Below are 23,668 nucleotides of genomic sequence, written 5' to 3'. Positions count from 1 at the left end.
TGATGTTCATTTTCAACTGTTAAATTACCAGTGCATTACGACTTGGACTCTTGACAACTTCACAAACAGAATATTGGTAATGACAAGACAGCCTTTCTTTCAAGAAAGGAAGTTATCTGGAGTCATCCTCCTCCTATTTAACTTTAGGTTTGATTCATTATTTTTTTGCAGTTTCTATTGATGAAACACACACACACCCCTCATCTATCATCTTTCTATACATATAATTCAGACAGGCAAAGACAGATGGATGAGTTCTAACAATTTTCTACAGAACTAAATTGTTATAATCTGGACAAAAACACTCTTAAAATTGTAAAATATTAATAACCATATAAAAGAATGCTCCAAACTACCAACAATAAGATAAGAACAAATGAAAATAACCTTGAGATTACATATCACACTGAGAAAATTGGCAAAGATGACCCAAAAAATTACCATAGTCAATGTTGAAACATGAGATGAAAGAAGATAGGCACGTCAGTGGATTGTTGGTCTAGCTGTGAATTAGTGTAGCCATTTTGGAAAGCTATTCGGAACTATGAAAATAAAGCAAATAAAATGGCCATACCCAATGTAGAGATTTCATTGACTGGCTTATATCGCAAGGAAGCCACTGCCAAGAAAAAAGTCCTCATACATTCCAAAATATTTATTGCAGCATTTTTTTTATAGCAAAATATTGGAAACAAAGTAGATGCCTGTCAACTAGAGTATGACTAAAAAAGATTGTGCCACATTAATGTAATGGAATATTTCTGTGGTGTAAGAAGTTATGAATGTGACATACATAGAAAGATGGAAAGATCTACAAAAAATGATGTAGAGGAAAGTATACAGTATGAGTGAAAGAATTTGTTCCATCACATATCCAAAATGGCAAAAAAAGGAAATAAGACTACTTGTAGAGATGCTTTCCTAAAGAGCAGAGGAAAGGAAGATGATGAAAACATGTTTTGTGGACTAATAAGTCTTCTGGATTCATGCTTGTTCGTTACAATGATCAAATTCTTAAATCTTTTAAAGTTCTTTGTCTTTATGATATTGTTGCCATCATATAAATTGTTCCACTAGTTCTGTTCACTTCACTCTGCATCAGTCCATTCCTGTCCATTGTTTCTACAATTAATGCAACTGTCTTTTCATGAGGAGTAACAGCAGATGCTCAAAAACTATGTGCAGAGAAAGTATTTGGACAAGTTGGGGGAAGCAGTCACAGAACACAGGACTGCAGATAAAGTGATTTTTCTAGTCACTTCTCTCTCCAACAATCCTTCATTCCTCTCCTCCTCAAACCACTTCCATAACGCCATTCTTTTACCTAAAGCAAGATGACATTAGTATGACTTTTTTTTAAAGACAATGTGATGGATTTCTTATGTACTCTTTTTCTTTAGCCATTCATACAAAACAGAGAATCTTTTGTTCCACTTTATATATGGAAATGCTTATGTTTTGGGCCTTTGATAAGTTCAGAATAAAATAATGGCTTGAACTTTTTTGGTGCCTTAAAATTTAAAAATCTTAAAAGAAGAGACATGTCTTATAAATATCACAAGAAATACCTAGTACTACATTATGCATAGAGAAGAAAGAAATAGTAAGTAAATTTTTCTCTGTGTCTGTGTGTACTCTGTGCATACTGTGTATGTTGTGTATGTATATGTGTATGTGTATGTGTATGTGTGCTGGGGGAAGAGTTGTTATTGGTAAAGTCTAGAATCTCAGCGGTGGGGAAACTGTGACCTCGAGGCCACATGTGGTCTTCTAGGTCCTCAAGTATAGCCCTCTGACTGGATCCAAACTTCACAGAACAAATCCCCTTAATAAAAAGGATTTGTTCTGTAAAACTTGGACTTGGTCAAAAGGCCACACCCATGGACTTAGAAGGCCATATGTGGTTTTTAGGCTGCAGGTTCCCCACCCCTGGTCTAGACCAATGATTTAATTAGTCTAGGGAACTCCTAAATTGAAAACTCCCTTATAAATGAAGAGCTACAACTTATCTGTAACTCTATAGTCTTTGAAATCTGCCTGTGACAATAAAAAGTTAAGTGGTCTGTCCAGGGTCAGCATATGAACAAAACAAGCATACATGTCTTCCTGATTGCAATTCTAGCCCTCTCTCCCCAATGCCATGTTCAAACTGAGAAAATAATGCACTAATCCAACACCAAAAATAATATAAGCAATCAAAAAAAAATAATACTTACTTTGGGTTGTTTGATTAAATCTAGCAAATCCTTTACTTGATGCCGGAGAAGGTTTTGACATTTCCACATTTCATTCAATGCTCTGAAAAATATTAATAGATAAATATAAACCCCTAAAGAGAACTATCTTAATAACATTCCAACAATATTAACAAGTTTTAAATATTATGTAGCATTCATAATTCCTAATAACACCAAATTTACATCTCTATATTTTATCACCACCACCAAGAACAATTTATTTTTAAAACTGTGGCCAATTTCCATCTAATCACTCCTATACAACTGTTGCAAAATGGATAACTGCATTACAAGCAACTACTTAAGACAATAGCCTAACAGTGATTTAATTGAAATGATATTAGACTACAAAAGTTATGATTCAGGGACAAAGGGAACAACATCAACTTAAAGAAGAAATCAGACCTCACAGATGTGAAAAAGAAAAACACAACTAGTAAATCCCTCAATTAACCAAATGCAAAATCCTAGAAGTAGAAATCAAGCAAAACAGTTTACCAATATTTGGTTCATTTTTCTGACATTTATATGTATACAAATATCTATGTATATATGTAAAGTGTGTGTACATATATATATGCATGGATATGTATAGCTGAGGCAGCTAGGTAGTGAGGTAGATAGAGTACCTGGCCTGGAATCAGGAAGACTCATCTTCCTGAATTCAAATCTGGCCTCAGACACTTAATTAGTTGTATGACACTAGGTAAGTCACTTAATCCTATTTACCTCAGTTCCTCTTCTGTAAAATGAGCTGGAGAAGGAAATGGCAAACCGCTTTTGCCAAGTATCTTTGCCAAGAAAACTCCAAATAAAATCATGAAAAGTCAGATAAGATTGAAAGTAAAATTTCAATGATTTTAGAGACGAGTTAGGGCTGAATATTAAAATATGGGCAAAGATGACAAATTATAAAACAACATAGGAATTATTTTTATATTATAAAAAATTGTTTTTTTAATGAATCATGAAGGACTCAATTTAATTATAAGCTACTCTAATACATTTAAAAACTCAGGAACATGGATAAACTTTAAATATCATGATATACTATCAACTGAAAATCAACCATCAATGAAGATGAAGCACCTCTGAATTCCATCAATCTTAGGGAAAATACTTAATTACATAAATAAAAACATTCTGATGCCCATCCACTGTATACACTGAGATCCTCTTTTACAAGTGATTGCTTGTAAATTTTCCTCGCCTAAAAGAAATCTGAAATCTGATCCTTTTAAAAAAAAAAATAACTATTTTTAACAAAAAAAATTTTTTTTTTATTTAAAAAAAAAGGGGGGTGGGCCTAGGTGGTACAGTGAAGTTCAAATCCGACCTCAGACACTTAACACACAAAAAACTAGCCTTATGACCTTGGGCAAGTCACTTAACCCCAATTGCCCTGCCTTCCCCCCTCCAAAAAGCAAAACAACAGCAACAAATTGTAAACCCCCCCACTATTTTTCTCATAAGAACTGCAGAATGTGGCACTCAGAAGCATGACTGAGAAATTCCTGTGGGATTTTTCAGATATCAAAGAACCCCTTCATGACAAGTGTGATGAATAGAATACATCCTAAGACTACTGGTTATCTGAGAGTAATTGATTTACATAACATCTAGAGCAGAGATGTCATAGTTTACATGTCAAGATTTCACTGGTCTAGAAGAGAAAAGTCTTTCTGCTTAAATTTTCTGAACTACATAAGATCTTAGATGCCATTTTGTTAAACTTCCTCATTTCATAAATGAGGATAATGAGGGCCAGAGAGCTTAATGACTTGCCCAAGGTCATAAAGGGTAATAAGCATAAGAAGCAAGATGTGAAATCATGTTTTTGGATTCCAGAACAAGAGCGATTTCCACTACACCAGGCTGTTTTGTTTTGATGGGGGAAGGGGGGGCGCGGCATTGTGGAGGCAGGGGAGATATTTTACATAAGTATAAAAAGCAATATAGACCAGTGGTGTCAAATGCATATACTGACTTAAAAAAACACAAATTAATATTATCTATATTTTACTGTATTTTTATTTAATTTTATATACAATTCCAAATTACATTTTGACCTGGTTCAGGCCATAATGGGGAGTTTTGATGGCTGTATATTGTCATATAGCCTTAAGTTTGACACCTCTGATAAAGACCATTAAAACCATGGAAGTGGGAGTAAGAGAAGTGAACAAAGAAAGTGGGAGGAAATAGAGTACTTCTACTCCTTTACTGAGTTATATATTCTAAAAAATTTTTAATTATATATAGTTGTTTATTATCATATATTCTATATTAAGTTATATATTCTAAAAAATTTTTAATCATATGAATACCCCAACTGTTAGTTCCACATACTCAACTATATTTTTAAAAAATCTTTCTTTCCTTCCACAACCACATGTATGTACATATGTACACAAATACTTGGATTGCTCTCCATTCCCATTCTGAATTTTCTACATCACTGTACCATGAGGAGAACTAGTATTGTGAATGAGATTTTTTTTTTTTTGCTTTTTTGGAGGGGGAAGGCAGGGCAACTGGGGTTAAGTGACTTGCCCAAGGTCACACGGCCAGTAAGAGTTAAGTGTCTGAGGCTGGATTTGAACTCAGGTCCTCCTGACTCCAGGGTCAGTGCTCTATTTGCTGCACCACCTAGCCACTCCGTGAATGAGATTTTACCAAAGAAAGGATCAGTGATCAAAGTAAGAGGGCATAAGCATGAAATCTTAGAATTCATGACTCATAAAGGAAAGAAACAGGAGGCAAGTTCAGGTATGCATCATAAACTTGTGGGAGAAGAACTTTAATGTCAAAGAAAGGATAATTAGAATCCCATGGTAAAAATGTCTACAGGGAAGGTATGCTTAACAGAAATTGAGGCTCTCAAAAATTAAGTGCTGACAATACTAACCAGTCTGATGAGGAAAAAAAAGAAGTTGTTGAAAAAGATATAGATAAAAAAGACAAAAGTAGGCATAAACCAGTATTCCTAACTCATGATTTTAAAAATCAGATTGTAAAATATAAAGATAAAAGGGGATATAAATGAAGACAAATACAAGAAAGAGAGCTGCCATAAAATGAATGCTAAGGACAACAAAAAATAGAGGATCACTAATTGAACTGTAAAGGATGATGATGGTAATGAGAAGACAGAAATATCTATTTTGCATCAGTTTTCACTACAAAGGAGAATGATCATCAGACTTCATTATTTTTTTTTCCTTCTGTCTTACAACAAAACCCTGATCCTTGAGCTCACACAACCACCAATCCTTCTAACCCTCAGTTCTTTCCCAGGCCAACAATCTACAATGGCTACATTCTCCTCTCTTTCATAATTCGACCCTTTGGTGTTCAACTACACACTATCTTCGATACTCCAGACTCCTGTCTCTTTATCCTACGCTGATCATTTCTTGCTAAGTTTCAACTTTGACTCCCAGCATCAACAAACAACCTTCACTCCTATATGGGTATATGTGCTACTAAACCTAGATGGCAAAAATCACAAAATCATGCTGAATGGGACCACAAATTTGTTACATAATCTTCACTACACCTAGGCAATTATTTTGTACTTCCAAATCAATTCACTATCTCATTCAATGTGGTAACTTTTACAAACCTTTTCATCTCTCCTTAAGCTTTCCATGTTACTCCATCCTATCATACAAATCATCTAATAATAATGAATATGTCAGTTTTATTGAAAAAAATATGGCCATTTGCCAAAAGCATTCTTTTTTCTCCTCATCTCACACTACTTAAATGCTTTCAGCCATCCTCTCCTCTTTCACCCTTGTCTCACATGAAAAGGTAGGCTCTCTCCTTGCCAAGGCTAACCCTTTCACATGCACAGGTGAACCAATTCCATCCTTTTCACTAGGAAACCAGCCTCTAAATCACCCCCACTCTCTCACTAATCTTCAGTCTCTACCTATCTAATGAGTTTCCCTCCTGCCTACAAACATATCTATGCTTCTCTCATTCTGAAGAAACTCTCACTTGATCCATCCATCTCTGCTAGCTATCATCCTGTATCTACCCTTCCTCACTTCTGCTTGTTTCCTTTACCTCAAATTTTATCTTTACTTGTTCATTTTCCCAGCTACTAGTGCCTTCCACTCTACAATTAACTTCCACTGACCATCTAATATAATGTGGTTGTTTCCATGTCTCCCCTATTTGCATGTGAGCCCCTTAAAAGCAAATAACATTTTTGTTTTTCTTTGTATTCCCAGCAAAGGGGATAATAAAAAGCACAATTCCTAGAACTAGTAAGCACTTAATAAATGCTTTTTGATTAACAGAACTTAGAAGGGAATGTTTTCTTGCCCAAACGCATGAATTTATCTCTGCATGAGTAACTCTCTGCAAAGAACCTTCCTCAGTAATTCCAATGAGTCAACTGTCTATAGCTGATAGCCACAGAGCATTGCCTACAAGAATGAGGAACTATATAACTGATCCTTATACAGCCTATAACGAGGAGTTTCAGAAGCACAACTTGAACCCAGGATTACTTGATTCCAATACCAGTTCTATATCATATCCACCACAATATGCCACTCATTATAGGTATGAAATTTAATGTGGATAAATGTAAAGATATATATTGTGTAAGAACTATACAAGTATAGGATAGAGTAAGCATGATTACACTGGTTCATGAGAAAAATAACTGTAGGTTCAGCAGTGTGACACAATAGCCAATCTTTATAATCCTTTAAGAAAGCCACCACAATCGTAATCCAAGCACACTCTTCCGAGGTACAAATTGCTACTTATCTCTGTCTTCACAATCTGCGCAATTCTTATTAATGTGCTTCCATAGATCCTTCAAAGAGGATATATCTAACCCACCAGAGTCTGTCTCCTAGGTCTTTTGATATTCTGTGGATACTAGTTCAGCAATCAGGCTGTTATCCCTTTATTGCATGATACTATAAATTCCTTCTACTTGTTCAATCATACATTATACTTACATCATATCTTACATGAAAACGTTTGGTAATGTGCTAAAATCTGACTAGGAATCTTCACGATTCAATCCCACGATAAAATTTTGAAACTTCAGGGACTGTGATGATGCTACATAATGCATATCTATATAGATCATTACTAAAAGAGTACTTCTGATGATGGGGTTTTTCTCCAACAGCTACATTAATTAAAACAAAATGTCCAGAAAGAGGGAGATACTGATGTTCCATTTTACACTAGTCTACTGAAATCAAACATTAAGTACTGTGTTCAGGTCTTTGCACCATATTTTAGGGAAGATATAAAGTTAACCAGGATGATGAAGTGACTACTAATTGGAAAGCACTGTCTGAAAAACTGGAAAGTAATCTAGTAGAAACTAGGTCAGACCAGCATCACACAACACTTAACAAAATAAACTTCAAACAGGCACATGCCTAAGAAATTAACATCATAAATTAGAGGACAAAGAAATGATCTGTTATGCCATATGTGTGTATATGTGTGAAGAATGCATGACCAAACTAGGGACAAAGAGGATCACAAAGCAAAATGGGCAAATTTTATTAAGTAAAACGTTTTTGCTAAAAAAACGCCCAGGGGCAGCTAGGTGGCGCAGTGAATAGAGCACCAGCCCTAGAGTCAGGAGGACCTGAGTTCAAATCTGGCCTCAGACACTTAACACACACACAAACACACACACACACCCCTAGCTGTGTGACCATGGCCAAGTCACTTTACCTCAACTGCCCTACCTCTCCCCCTCCAAAAAAATAAATAAATAAAATTTAAAAAACCTCCCAATTCGGCAAAAACTAGGAGGAAAATGATTAAAATCTTTGCAGCAAATTTCTCTAATAAAGATCCCTTTTAAGATATAGAGAGGTCTAATTCAAATTTGTGAGAATAAATAAATTTCCCAATAAATAAACGGTAAAAAGATATAAACATACATTTTTCAGAGGAAAAAAGTCATATGGAAAAATTATCTAAATTATTAATAATTGAAGAAACAATAAACAACTCTGAAGTACTACCTCACATCCATCAGTTTGGTTAAATTGACAAAACAGGAAAATGACATGCTGGAGGGGCTATGAGAAAATGTCACATTAAGGTACTGTTGGTCGATCTGTGAACTGGTCCAAATATTCTGGAAAGCAACTTGGAAGTATGCCCTGAAAGCTATTAAACTGTGTATACACTATGACTCAGCAATATTTCTACTAGGTCTATTTCTACAATTTTTTGACCCAAAAAATGATCAAAGGAAGAGGAAAAGGATGCATATATACAAAAATATTTATGAAAGTTCTTTTTATGGTAGCAAAGAATTGGAAAATGAGGAGAAACACATCTTTTGAGGAATAAAGAAGTTAAGGCATATGAAGATTATGGAATATTATTGTTCTGTAAGGAATCATGAAAAAGATGCCTTCATAAAAACCTAGGAAGACTTATATGAAATGATACAAAATCAAAGTGAAGTGAACAGAACCAAGAACACAATTTATAAAATAACAACAATAATTGCAAAGGTAATGAACTCTGAAAGACTTAGCAACTCTAATCAACACAATGACAAACCACAAACGCAAAGAATCTGTAATAAAACATGCTCTCCACCTCTGGATAGAGAGATGATGAAATCAAAAGTACAAATAGAAGCATCCTTTCTCACTCTTTTTTAAAAACATGGCTAATGTAAGCATTCATTTTACATGACTGTCCATATTTGCAATAGGTTATGTTTTTCTAGACTTCTCCATGGGTTTGGGAAAGTGAAAACCTAAAGAGAATTTAAAAGTGAAAATAAAATTGAATTTAAAAAAAGAGATTTTGGGGGGGGGGGGGAAGCAAAAGCAATCTGATTGAACTAATTTCTGTTAAGGTTAAAAAAATCAATAAGAGAAACATACATTAAAACAACCCAGGTTCTACTTCACGCACATCAGATTGGTAAAACTGAACAAAAATTTTTTTAAAAAAGAATGACAAGGGGCGGCCAGGTAGCACAGACAGTAAGAGCAACGGCCCCAGCATCGGGATGACCTGGGGATCAAATACAGGCTCAGACACTTAGCACCCACCCAGAAACACCTGGCTGTGTAACCTTGAGCAAGTTACTTAACCCCAATTGCTTAGGAGTGGCCAGGTGGCTCGGCGAGTAAGAGCACCGGCCCCAGCATCGCGATGACCTGGGGATCGATTCCGAGCTCAGATACTTAGCACCACACCCATAAATAACTGGTCATGTAACCTTGAGCAAGTTATGTAACCCCAACTACTTAAAAAAAAAAGAGACATACATTTAATGCACTGTTGGTGGAACAGGGACCTAGTCAAACCATTCTATAAGGTAATTTGAAACTATGTTTGTCCAACAGATTATTAAATTGCATATACTGTCTTACCCTGTAATACCACATACCACTACTTGACATATAACATAAAAAGATCAAAGAGGAAAAGGGCCCATATGTACAAAAGATATTTATAGCAGCTCTTTTTACAATGGCAAAGAATTGGAAACTGATGGATGCTCATCATTTGGGGAATGGTTACACAAATTATGATATATAAATGTGATGGAATTGGGGTGGCTAGGTGGAGCAGTGAATACAGCACTGGCCCTACAGTCAAGAGGACCTGAATTCAAATCTGGCCTCAGACACTTAACACAAAAACTAGCCGTGTGACCTTGGGCAAGTCACTTAACCTCAACTGCCCTCCATTTTAAAAAAAGGCAATGTGATGGAATACTATTTTGTTATAAGAAAGGATGGAAAGGAAAGTTCCACAAAAATCTGAGCACACTTGAAAGAACTGATGAAAAGTGAAGTGAGCAGAAATAAGAGAACAACTTATATGATAACTACAATGTTAGAAAGACAAAGAACAGTGAAAGTCTTAGAAACACTGTTCAACACAATGAAGAACCGTGATTCCAAAAAACTAATATGAAACATACTACCCAATTCTGACTAACATAGTATGCTTGGATTTGCCCAATGCTGGAATTTGTTTTGTTAGACTATACATTTTTGTAACTGGGGTTTTGTTTTTCTTCTTTAACAAAGAAAGGAGAGAGAGGAAGTGAATATTTCTTTTTTTTTTCCTTAGGGCAATTGGGATTAAGTAACTTGCTCAAGGTTACACAGCCAGGTGTTTTAGGGTGGGTGCTAAGTATCTGAGCCCGGATTCGATCCCAAGTCATCCCGACTCTGGGGCCAGTGCTCTTACTCACTGTGGTACCTGGCCGCACCATGAATATTTCTTCTTTTTTTTTTTTTAAGCAATTGGGGTTAAGTAACTTGCTCAAGGTTACACGGCCAGTTATTTCTGGGTGTGGTGCTGAGTGTCTGAGCCCGGGATTTGATCTCCAGGTCGTCCCAACACTGGAACCGGTGCTCTTACTCGCTGAGCCACCTGGCCGCCCCTAAGCAATTGGGGTTAAGTAACTTGCTCAAGGTTACACGGCCAGGTGTTTCTGGGTGGGTGCTAAGTGTCTGAGCCCGGGATTCGATCTCCAGGTCTTCTCAACACTGGAGCCAGTGCTCTTACTTGCTGTGCTACCTGGCCGCCCCATGAATATTTCTTGATGGAAAAAAATTTTAACTAAAATTTTCTTTTGAGGGGCAGAGTCAAGATGGCGGAGTAGAAGCAGGACATCCCTGCGGCTCCAGCTTCTACCTTCCCCAATCCATGTAAAAAGGGGACTCTAAACAAACTTTGGAACTGCAGAACCCACAAAATGACACAAAGAAGCTAACCTCCTGTTGAGGACAGCCCCGCAGGCTGGCAGGAATTGGCCAGCGCAACCCTCTGGGAGCAGGACCCAGCCCCACGCTGAGGCTTTAGCCCCAGGGAGAGCCCTGACCAGCCACTGGCCCGAGGGACTCCTGATCAGCAGCAGCTGTGGCCATTTCCAGATTTATCAACACATACATGCAAAGGACAAAGTGAGAAGTCAGTGCAGTCTGGACTTTGGGACCCAGTAAGTGGGAGTGCAGGGTTTTGCCCCGGGGCGAGAAGCCACGGAGGCGCCAGCACAGCCAGCCAGCGCCATGTGGCAGCTTCAGCTCCTGGTCTGCAGAGTGTAGGGGAACCAAGCACCAGTCTGAGGGGTAATCCCTCTTGCTTTAACCTGCTTGGATCTGGATTGCAGTCTAGGATGGAGGTCCTGGGGTGTGTGTCCAGCTTGTCAGAACATGTGGAGACCTCAGAGAGGGCACCCATCTAATACCTGTAGCAGGTGAGAAAACCCCAGCATTTGGAATGAAAGCTCCCCTGTCTGGTGGCAGAGTCCTACTGTGGCAAAAAGCCCAGGGGTCAAGTGACTGAGGGGCAACATGACCAGGCAAAGGAAACAAAGCAGACAGAAGATTCCAACATTACACTCCTATTTTGGGGACAAAAAGGAGCAAAGCATGGAACAGGAGGAAGACAGTGAAGTCAGAACTCCTGCACCAAAAGCTTCAAAGGAAAATACGAGCTGGTTACAGGCCATAGAGGCCCTTAAGAAGCAGATAAGAGAAGTGGAGGAAAAATTCAGGAGAGAAATGAGAATGATGCAAGAAAATTACAAAATGAGAGTCAACAGCCTGACTAAGGAAAACACTACCTTAAAAAATAGACTAACTCAAATGGCAAAAGAGGCTCAAAAAGGCAATGAGGAGAAGAATGCCTTAAAAAGCCAAATTTGCCAGATGGAAAAAGAATCTTGAAAGCTCAATGAGGAGAATCATTCCTTCAGAATTAGATTGGAGCAAATGGAAGCTAATGACTTTATGAGAAATCAAGATGCTGTCAAACAAATCCAAACAAATGAAAGAATAGAAGGCAATGTGAAATATCTCATGGGAAAAACCAATGACCTGGAAAATAGATCCAGGAGAGATAATTTAAAAATTATTGGACTACCTGAAAGCCATGATCAAAGTAAGAACCTAGAAATCATCCTCCAGGAAGTTCTCAAAGAAAACTGCCCTGATGTTTTAGAACTAGAGGGCAAAATAGAGGTTGAAAGAATACACCTATCACCTCCTGAAAAAGATCCCAAAAAGAAAAGACCTAGGAATATTATAGCGAGGTTCCGGAATTCCCAGATTAAAGAGAGAATATTACAAGCAGCAAGGAAGAAACAATTTTAATATTGTGGAAAAACAATCAGGATAACCCAGGATCTGGCAGCTTCTATACTGAGGGATTGAAGGGCTTGGAATATGATATTCCGGAGGGCAAAGGAGCTGGGATTAAAACCAAGAGTCACCTACCCAGCAAAACTGAGTATCATATTTCAGGGGAAAATATGGTCATTCAGTGGAATAGAGGACTTTCAAGCATTCTTGATGAAAAGAACAGAGTTGAATAGAAAATCTGACATTCAGACACAAGAAGCAAGAGAAGCATGAGAAGGTAAACAGGAAAAAGAAATCATAAGGAACTTATCAAAGTTGAACTATTAACATTCCTACATGGAATAACAATAATTGTAACTTATGAAACTTTTCTCAGTAGTTGAAGGGAATAGAAATATATATATATATATATATGACGGTATATGGGCATATGAATACATATGTGAATGTGTATATATGTTTACAGGTATATATAGATAGAGGGCACAGGACCAATTTAACAGGAAGGGATGTTACTTAAAAGGTGAAATTAAGAGGTGAGAGAGGAATATAATGAGAGGAGATGGGGAGAGACAGAATGGGGTAAACTATCTCATAAAGAAGAGGCAAGGGAAAATGGTTACAATGAAGGGGAGGAATAGGAAGGCAAAAGGGAATGGGTCAACCCTATTCCCATTGAATTTGCCTTGAGGAGGGAATGAAATACACACTAAATAGGGTATCTCACCCAGCAGGAGAGTAGGGCGGGAAGGGAATGAGAGGGAGGATGATCGAAGGGAGGGTAGGCTGGGGGGGATGGACTTTGGAAGCACCCACTTTTGAAAAGGGACGGGATCAAAGCAGAGAATAGAACAAGTGGAAGGTGGGATAGGAGGGAGGGAAATATAGTCAGTCTTTTACAATATATCTACTATGTTATTGTTTTGCATTAGCCACACATGTACAACCTATACTGAACTGCTTATCTTCCCAGTAAGGGTGGGTGACAAGGGAGGAAGGGAATGAATATAGAATTCAAAGTTTTAAAATCAAATATATATATACGATTATTAATACTATTTTACATGTAATTGGGAATTAAGATATACAGGCACCGGGGCACAGAGATCCACTGGAAATGTGGAAAGGGGTATGGGAGAAAATATGGGAGAGAGCAGATTGGATGAGGGGATATCCTGTGGGACTGCTATATTGGGGTAGTAGGTAGGGGGAAAATGGGGAGAAAATTTGTAACTCAAAATCTGGCAGAAATGAATGATGTAAATCAGAAGTTAATAAAGCATTTGGAAAAAAAATGTTAAAAAAAATTTTTTTTCTTTCAGTATTTCAAAGCCAAAAATATCATGCCTACTGCATATCTGCTAGTCTCATATTTTTTTTCTGAAATACCTGAGCTATTTCATTGGAAATTTAACACCAACACAAAAAGGAAAAACTTTCATCAACTTTACTGACTCAAGAAAAAAAAAATTTTTTTAAACTATCCTCCAATTCATACATGAAGTGTTATTGTGACAAGAGGTGAACACAAGGAGAAAAAATAGGCAACTTTCATTTTAAGAAATTAACAAGCTTTTGTCAAAATAAAATCAATACTCGGGGTGACCAGGTGGCTCAGAGAGTAAGAGCACTGGCCCCAGTGTCAGGATGACCTGGGATCGAATCCGGGCTCAGATACTTAGCACCACACCCAGAAATAACTGGCCGTGTAACCTTGAGCAAGTTACTTAACCCCACCTGCCTTAAAAATAATTAAATAAATAAAATCATACAACTAGATTAAGGGAAAAAAAGAACAGGGATCAGAGGAAGTTTTGCATCAAAAATACTGGATAAAAGACAGATACACAAAATTAGGGGACTTAACATGAATACATAAGACTAATAGCTATTTAGCAACAGATAAGTGCACCACCAATAACTGATCCACTGCACCACCTAGCTGCCCCCAGTTGATGTTGTTTGCCCTTCATTCTTGAAAATGCACCAGGGTGATGTCTTGACTAGCAAGTGAATTAGGATTTAATCGAGGCAGAATTGTGCAAAGTAATCAGAATCTCTCTCTCCTACATAGTCATTAAAGTCCAGTGGCAAGACAGAAGTAAAGATGACTGGCAATGGCCCAAGTTGTAGCAGGTGACCTTGGCCTTTCTAAATTTAAAATCTTTCCTAGGTTTCATTTTGTTTGAGGTAATGCCCATTCAAAGAGTAAGGGCTAAGTATGAATTCAAGTAAAGGACCTAAATCTAAAATATCAGTCTGGAAGGGGAAGATCCTCAAAGTTTCTGTCCAGAACAGAAAACAATTGCTATTTACACTCATTCTAAGTCATCAAAATCTAAACAATGAGCAACAGAAGCTTGGGCTAGAAGTTAACATTGGCCATTCAGTGAAAGCCAGAGTGACTTGGGTTTAAAGGAATAGTCAAAATAGTTCCTTTTGAATCACAATAGGCTTTTTTTTAAGTCTTTTTTTTCAGAGCTTTATTTCCAGAAATCATAAATGAAAATTGCACAGGATAAAAAGTAAATTGTCCAGCTTTTTGGGGTGAAAAAAATCACACACACACACAAAATCAAAGGAAATGAAAAACTACTTTTCCAAAGGGGCAGCCAGGTGGCTCAGCGAGAAAGAGCTCCAGTGTTGGGATGACCTGGATCAAATCTGGGCTCAGATACTCAGCACCACACCCAGAAATAACTGGCCGTGTAACCTTGAGCAAGTTACTTAACCCTGATTGCTTTAAAAAAAAAAAAAAGAAAAACTACTTTTCCAGAGAAGAACTGAAAACCATCAACAACCATATTAAAAATGTTCTAAATTCCTAATAATAAAAAGGAAAATTTAAACAATACTCATGCTATCTTTCAAGTGGCACTCCACATATCTGGACTGGTGGAGGGTTTAAAAATTCATCTTTTTCTGAATAATATATGATAAATAATATAAAAGTTAGAGAGTTTGTAGGAAGACACAAATTACTGTTGCCAAAGTTGTGAATTAATGCAACAGTTTTGAAAAAATAATTTGGAATCATGCAAGAAAAGTTACTACACTATTCATATCCTCTAACCAATTGATATCACTATGGGACACATACCCCAAATAGTTCAAAGTTATAAAAACCATACTGGCACTAAATATTCTAATTGTTTCTTGTTTTTGTCAAAGTAAAAGACTGGGGGGAAAGCAAGCATTTGCTGAGGAATGACTGAATGAACTATGACATAAAGGCAATGCAATTTTATGGAGGGAAAGGGGAAAGTAATAAGCATTTATATAGGGCCTACTACTATATTATGCTAAGCATTTAAAAAATACCGTCCCTTTGGATCAGATTTGATTACATTGGGCTATAAGGAACAATGATTATTGCGAATTTGAAGAAGGATAGAAGGGCTGATATATGAACTGACACTGAGGAGAGGACAAGATAACTGCTGAAAATAAATGGAACAAGGATAAGTAACTGGGAATACACACACTTACATACTTCTTAATTTAATCAGATTTACCTGCCAAGGATAACGATTTTTGGACCAAAGAAACAGAAGGAAGAACTATTTGAGTACTGATACACAAAACAGGTAAGAAGCTAATAAGAGAATCCTTAGTTTTCCCTTGGACAATCAAGTGACCTGGCCAAGATGAACAACTTAAAGAACTTGCAAATGTGAAAGGAAACACTGTTGATGACACAGAAAAATCCTGGAGAACAGAAGAGGATAGCACAGGATGAAACAAAGGCCAAAACTGTTGATTTTTCAAAAAGGGAGAGACAATGGAATTTTTCTTTAAGCCACCTATACAGCTTATTTCCTCTGCTCTTTGTTCTATGCAAAGGAACTTGGGGCAGCTAGGTGGTGCAGTGAATAGAGCAGCGGCCCTGGAGTCAGGAGGCCCTGAGGTCAAATCTGGCCTCAGACACTTAACATTTACTGGCCATGTGACCTTAAGCAAGTCACTTAAACCCAATTGTCCTGCCTTCCCCCTCCAAAAAGCAGAAAAAAAAAAAAAAGGAAATGAAAACAAAAAAACAAAGGACTTTGCCTCACCTTATGAATTGGAGAAATTCAGATGTGAGCTCCCTTTCCCACAATTCTATATGTGAAATTTCCTCAACAAAAAGAATCTCCATTTTCTTCCCCTTTGTAGTCTCAGGAAAGAGACAGCCTTTCTTCTTGACAAGAACAACAACCCCTGTACCTGTAACCTTGATCTCTTCTAAGAATTTTTTAAAATCTCTTCTCCCATTCTACATTTCAATCTTTCTTTATTCACTAGTTTATTTTTAGTGAAGCCTACAAACATGCCCAGATTTCCCCCTTCCAAAAGCAAAACTAACCTTCATTAGACCTTCCCATCCCATAAACTATCATCCTACAGTTATCCTTTCTGTCTATAAAAATAACCTATATTCGTATATACATACATCTATACTTATTGACTCTACTTCCTCACCTCCCATGATAGGCACTGGGCCAAGCCCTAAAGATACAAAGAAAGGTAAATAATACTCGTTGCTTTCAAGATCACAGTCTAACTGGGAAACAACATCCAAACAACTTCTAGATGTCTCTACAACATTTAACACTGTTGATCTTCCTCTCTCTCTCCTAAATACATTCTCTTCCCTGAGTTTACGTGACACTGCCCTCTCTTGGTTTTCCTCCCATTGGGGTGACCACTCATTGTCAGTCTCCTCTGCTAGGTCATCACTGATGTCAGACCACCTATGCAAGAGTATACTCCCAGTGCTCATTCTTAGACCTTTTTCTCTTCTTTCTCTTAGTGATTTGATTAGCTCCCAGAAGTTTAATTATCACCAGGAGACTTCCTATCTATCTATATACATATACTGCCCTACTCTTTCTCCTTAGCTCTAGTTCTACATCACCAAACATTTACCTACTAGAGAGCTCCACCACTCAAACTCATTAATTAAATATGAACTCATATTTCTTACTAAATCCATCCCTCCTAATAATGTCCTTATTTCTATGAAGGGCATCATCTTCCTTTTAATTATGGAGGTTTGCAACTTTGCAATTATCTTCAACAATTCCCTTTCCCTTCACCCAACACTTCCCTCCTCCCTGCCCTAATAGCTAATAAATTGCTAAGTCTTATTTACTCTACATTCAAAACCTCTCTCAGATCACCCCTATTCACTCATACCCCAGTTCTAATAGGATCAAAAAGCAATTCATTATGCTTTTTATTTTTTATAAGAGCTCTGAGCTCTAATGGCTCTGGGCATAAAATAAAAATTCCTCTTATTTGACTTTCAAAGCATATAACATATTTGGCTCCAATTTATTAGTCCAGATTGACTGTATACCCTAAAAATACATCCTATCTGTAGAATACTCTCCCCTCCTCATCTCCATGTCTTAGAATCTCTATCTCCATTTTAAAGTTCGGTTCAGATGCCACTTTCTATACAAGGCCTTTCCTGATTCCCTAATTGTTAGTACATCATCCTCCTCTCATCTCAAAATTGCTTCGTATAAATTTTGCATTCACTTATACATGCACATATAGTCTCTATCCACAGTAGATCATAAGTTTCTTGAGGGCAAGGACTGTTTTAATTTTTCTCTTTGAATAACTAGCACAGTTCCTTAAAGATAGGTAACACGTCATAACAACCACAAAACCAGTAACAACAAATAGCCAATATTGATACAAAACTTTAGGGAAGCTGCCTGATGTAACTCAGGGCAAGTGCTACCAGAAGCACCTCAGATTCATTACACGTTTGATTTTTAATTAATTCTCGGTCATTGCATGTTCAGAAATCTTTTACTGTTGCCAAATTTTCTGTGATCCCCTGGGGTCACAACCCACAGTTTTAAGAAGTGCTGCTCTACAAGATCTATCTCACTACAACCCTGGAAAACAAGTTTTGTTATTACCAGCATTTTGCATTTGAGGAAACTGAGAGAGACAGAAGTTAAATTGCCTAGGGTCACAAAGTGTCAGAGTGTAAATGTCAGAGACTGAATTTCAATTCAGATCTTTCAGACACCAAGCCCAGACCATAGTACCACCTAACTGCCTATAAATGCCTGTTTTAGGTAAATTTGAAATTTTCTAACTGCAACATTTTTGTTCCTTATTTTCCTTTTATCAAATGTGATTCCACTGCAAAAATAATGAATGTCATAGAAAACCTACTTCACAGCATTTAAGTCCAATGTAGCATACAGGTAATATAAGCATTTCATTCGTTCTGTTGTTTCCAGATTGTGAGGAACCATGTACTGAGCAAAAATTCGTTCAACAAGCAACCTGTAATGGAATAAAAAGCAACGGTCACATAAGTTTGCATGTGGCATTTTTAAAATGCTGTAGAAGGTTTACTAGTTTTTCATAATCAATACATAACAAACCATAAGTGATACTTTTCCATCTCAGAAGACTGATAATTAGGAAAGGTCCTCACTTCAAAATTAAAGTAAGGTCAACTATTTCTGTTAAAAGCAATCAGGTTAGGGGCGGCCACGTAGCACAGCAAGTAAGAGCACCAGCCCCAGAGTCGGGATGACCTGGGATCGAATCCAGGCTCTGATACTTAGCACCACACCCAGAAATAACTGGCCGTGTAACCTTGAGCAAGTTACTTAACCCCAATTGCTTCAATCAACCAATCAATCAATAAATAAAAGCAATCAGGTTGCTAGCAGGAATCTTTATGACTACTGTTACTGGTTTCAAATTATTCACCTTGTCATTAACACAGCCCAACCTTGATTTTGAAGACAGATTCAATTATGTTGGTATGTATTTTTATTAAATGTTTAAAGACCAAAGGATTCTTTTTCTCTTCTGAATCTCACACAATAAAGGAAAACAATCAAAACTAAAAATCTGAGATACTTATAAAATAAAACTTAGCAAAAAAAAAAAAAAAAGAAAGAAAACAGAGACTAAGTAACTCTTGTTTCCAGAAATTATTCCATTAAGATATGAGGCAGGGGTAGCTAGATAGCTCAGTGAATAAAGCATTGGCCCTGGCTTCTGGAGGACCTGAGTTCAAATCCAGCCTCAGGCACTTAACACTTACTAGCTGTGTGACCTTGGGCCAGTCACTTAACCCCAACTGCCCTGTCCTCCCCCCTGCAAAAAATAAAAAACTAAAATTTAAAAAAAAAAAGAACTTAAGAAATGAGGCACAATTTAATTTTTTTAAATGAAGACAAAAACCATACCCTGCCCTCAAGTGATTTGTAAAGAAATCATTATGAGAGGACACTACTGAAATTATGGGATGTTAGATCTATCATCAAGGACCTTTGTTCTATGCTAATCTGAGAGTTGGGAAAACAGCAATTGTAGTATCAAAGAGATAAAACAAACAGCCTATAGAGATTTTTTTTAGGATACAGTTGCTTTTTCAAATTATTTCCTTAACACTGAAACAATATTTATACTTGTCAATGGTCATACAATCTAAGATTGTGACCACAGGGGATAGATAAGTATAGAAAAGAGAAGTATGACTACCACTTTGAAGTTGAGTCCTAAATCTGAACATATCTGATAATATCAGGAGAAAGGTTCTCACTCTTTTCTCTGCAAATCTCTAGTACTTGCATGACCATCATGGGACTCTAGGAATGTTGAGACGATGATTACTACATAGAACAGGAATACTTCCAGACTCAAATTACAACTAGATACTTTTGAAAGAGCTCAGTTTAAATTCTTCCAGGTGGATTTGCCACTTTATTACTCCACACACTTTTCAGTTTCAGACTTTTGTGAGTCTAAAGGAAACTACACTAGAAATCTGGAATATGAGCATATTGTCAAATCTACATAGAAAGTCTCAACTCTTTGCTATCCAGTATTCCATATAAAAACTGTCCAGTCAACCCTTAGCAAACACATGTTTTGAAAAGTAAATTGGAATTTAAAATTAAAATCTCATAGACTGTGGACTTAGTTAATTGGTTTTGATTTTCCCGCTCTAAAAATTAAAAAATAAACTTAAATTTATACACAAGTACATATGTGATTTTTTCAGGTGAAATTAAGATCAATAGCATTTTAAAAGTACCTCTATAATGAATCAGAAAAGAAAATTGATAATGGTCCAATGGTTCAAACCTACCGGTCATCAATACTGTTTTGATAATATATATGTAGCAATTTGTCCTTGATCCATGAAATTTGTTTTGCAGCTTCCTTTCCAGCCTCTGACTGTAACGAATATTTCTTGTAAATTTGGGCAAGTCCCATCATGGCTTCTTTTCTTACTCGCCACTTAAAAAAGCAAATAAATAAATAAATATATATATACATACACACACACACACACACACACACACACACACATAGTCTCATTTTAAAAAGAAGTCATTTTTATTTAAGTTTAGAAACTATCATTTTAAATTTGTCTTCCCTTCACTTTATTAAAAAAGCATCTTCTGATATATGTCCTCTCAGAACAGATACCACACATGAACTTGCTAAACAACCAAATATACCTATGAATATGATCTCTCTATAAGAAAACAATCATGTAAAAAGTGTGTCATAAATTTATATCTTAATTTTATTATATTTAATGGGGCAAAGTTTTTAAGTTTCTGAATACTATTGTGATTTAAAGATGCAAAAATCAAGAAAGCAAATAAAGGAACAAATAATGTAGAACTGCTTTGTAAAATTCAAGCTCCATAATCTATAACTTTGTTTTCCTGACAATTAAAAGTAGCTTAAGTACAAAAGTTAAATCCCTTAATATTTCAAAAATATCTGTAATTTCAAACATATCAATAACTCCCCACCAAGTATCCCAAGCCCTGGGAGATAGTTTAAATGCATTCTACTGACAGAAAATACCGTCACCCAGAGGCTAACCTCTCAATGGGAAAAATTTCTAAACTTAGCTTGACTGGTCTTTAGAACATCTACCCTTGGAACTATAACTGAAATCTTTCCAAATTTGTATGAACTATCCACAATTAATATTTCCATGACATAATCTTTATGAATTCAGAGATCACGTGAATTCCACGAAAAGGCACCATAATGGAGATGACAGGATTTCTGTAGTGCAAAGAACCTTAAAAATCAACTAGTCCTATCCCCTCAATTTTGACAAACAGAAAATTCAAGCCCAAGAGGATAAATAACTTGCCCCAGGTTACAACGGATTTAAGAAAGTGAGTTCATTAGCTTTACCAAATAAACCATCATCATCAATATCATCAACAAACATTTATGAAGTACCTACACTGTGCCAGGCACTGTGCTAAATGCTGAAATCACAACTAATTCATCTTCTTTTCAGGTCTTAAGACTACTGCAACCATTTCCAAATTGGCCTCCCTATTTCCATTCTCTGCTCTCTCCAAAATGGCCCTCACACAACTATCAAATAGATATTTCTCAAACACAAATCTCATCATAAGATACCCCAACTCAAAAATCTTAAGTGGTAACTTACTGACTCTAAAATAAAATGCAAACATCTGACCTTGCCATTGTGTGCTGCACAGTATAGCTTTACCAACTTTCCTAGTTCTCTTTTATACTTGCTCTCCTTTAAGCACTGTTACAATCAAACTGGATTGCTAATGGTTGCTTATATGTGACATTTCATTTCCCACATCCATGTCTATATACAAGAGATCTCACATCTCTGAAATGCTTCTTAACTTCTTTCCCCAAAGATCTCAACCTTCTTTCAAATTAACAGCTTCAATGACTACTTCTACTTACATCTTAGCTCTTCTCTGCCTTACTCTCCCTTCTGTTATTAATACTCAAACCCTTTTAGAATTATTTATTATTTCCTTTTCACTTGTTTGTGCAATATGAACAATATAAACTCCTTGGGGTCAAGTGAATTTTTCCTTTTTTTCCTCTGTGTCCTCAGCACTTAATATTCTAAATGAAATGGAATCACAAATATTCTGGATTATATTTTATACCATTTTTTTGTTTTGGCAAACCGGACTTTGATTCTTTAGAGATTGTGGTGTTTTCTGTGACTTATATCCACAAAGCAAGAATTGAGAGAATATTGTTTAAAAAATTAATGTCTTTCACAGAGGAACTTGAGACTACTAAAAGATGTGTAGAATTCCCTAATTACAGGTCAGGCTGTGCTCTTCCTCTTAGTCACTACTCATCTTCATTACCTGTCCGAAGTATATGTAATGACACTGATCACAACATTCCACCATATTCTTTTTGTGTTTTTTTTAACATAAAAATTCTTTATTATGAATTTAGCAAACAACATTTTATCATTTAACCCCAATTGCCCTCAAAGAAAAACAAAAAAACAAAAAAAATTACAAATATTTTTATGATAAACTTAAAAAATTAAACAAGTATTTCCATAACCAAGTAGAATAGAAAAAGAAGATTGCACCTGAAACTGCAGATCCATTATGTACAACTTGCTATTCTTTTCAAATATACAAAGTCATCATATGACTTTCTCTTTTTTTCTCTTCCCTCCCCTCCTCTCCATCCTAGAGAAGGCTACTATTAGACATAAATGTTCGAGTATTATGTCAGTTCTTTCTCTGGATGTAAACAGCATCATCCATCATAGGATCTTTGCAGTTAATTTGGGCATTTGTAATAGTTAGAATGACTTGGTCGCTCAAAGTTGTTCTTAAAATACTGCTGTTACTGTATACATTCTCTTGGTTCTGCTCATTTCACTCTTCATTATTTCGTGCAGCACCCACTTTTCTAAAATCACCGAGTTCATCATTTCTTACAGCAGAGTACTATCCCAACACAAACATATATATACACCACAATTTGTTTAGCCATTCCCCGATTAACAAGCATCCCTGAAATTTCCAGTTCTTTGCCACCACAAATAGAGCTGCTATAAATGTTTTAGATCATATAGGTTCTTTTCCTTTTTCCCTAATCGTCTTGGGAAACAGACCTAATAGTGGTATTGCTGGGTTAAAGGGTAATTGGGAGTTTAGTAAGTCTTTGGGTATAATTCAAAATTGTTCTCCAAAAGGCAGGATCAGTTCACAGATCCATCAACAATGATTTAAGCGCCCAATTTTTCCACATCTCCTCCAACATTTTTTAACTTTCCAGTACTATCATTTTACCCAATCTGATAGGTATAAAATGATATCTCAAGGTTGTTTAATTTGCATTTCTCTAATCAACAGTGATTTTGTGCATTTTTTTCATATGACTATAAATTGTTTTGATTTCTTTACCGGAAAAGTGCCTGTTCATTTCCTTTGACAATTTATCAATTGGAGAACCACCTTATTCTCAAAATAACATTTGCAAATGAATTTATAT

General features: G+C 36.4%; 1 protein-coding gene across 3 annotated transcripts in view; it reads right to left on the bottom strand.

Annotated features, from left to right (window-relative positions):
- PDS5B (PDS5 cohesin associated factor B) overlaps positions 1 to 23,668 on the bottom strand; it is a 234,921-nt gene that overhangs the window by 101,050 nt on the left and 110,203 nt on the right. For all 3 annotated transcript variants that reach the window (XM_069080647.1, XM_069080648.1, XM_069080649.1), the window contains 3 exons: positions 20,481 to 20,632; positions 18,542 to 18,655; positions 2,217 to 2,298 (listed from right to left, as the gene is read on the bottom strand). In XM_069080647.1, coding sequence (XP_068936748.1) covers positions 2,217 to 2,298; positions 18,542 to 18,655; positions 20,481 to 20,632 — 348 coding nt within the window. The remainder of the gene's footprint in view (positions 1 to 2,216; positions 2,299 to 18,541; positions 18,656 to 20,480; positions 20,633 to 23,668) is intronic.

This window comes from Petaurus breviceps, unplaced genomic scaffold, assembly GCF_028583685.1.
Source record: "Petaurus breviceps papuanus isolate PSGF00001 unplaced genomic scaffold, PetGlider_PUasm1.0 91133, whole genome shotgun sequence".
In the NCBI taxonomy this organism is placed as follows: domain Eukaryota; kingdom Metazoa; phylum Chordata; class Mammalia; order Diprotodontia; family Petauridae; genus Petaurus; species Petaurus breviceps.
The sequence above is the reverse complement of the archived record's forward strand: the minus strand, read 5'-3'. Positions and strand labels throughout refer to the sequence as shown.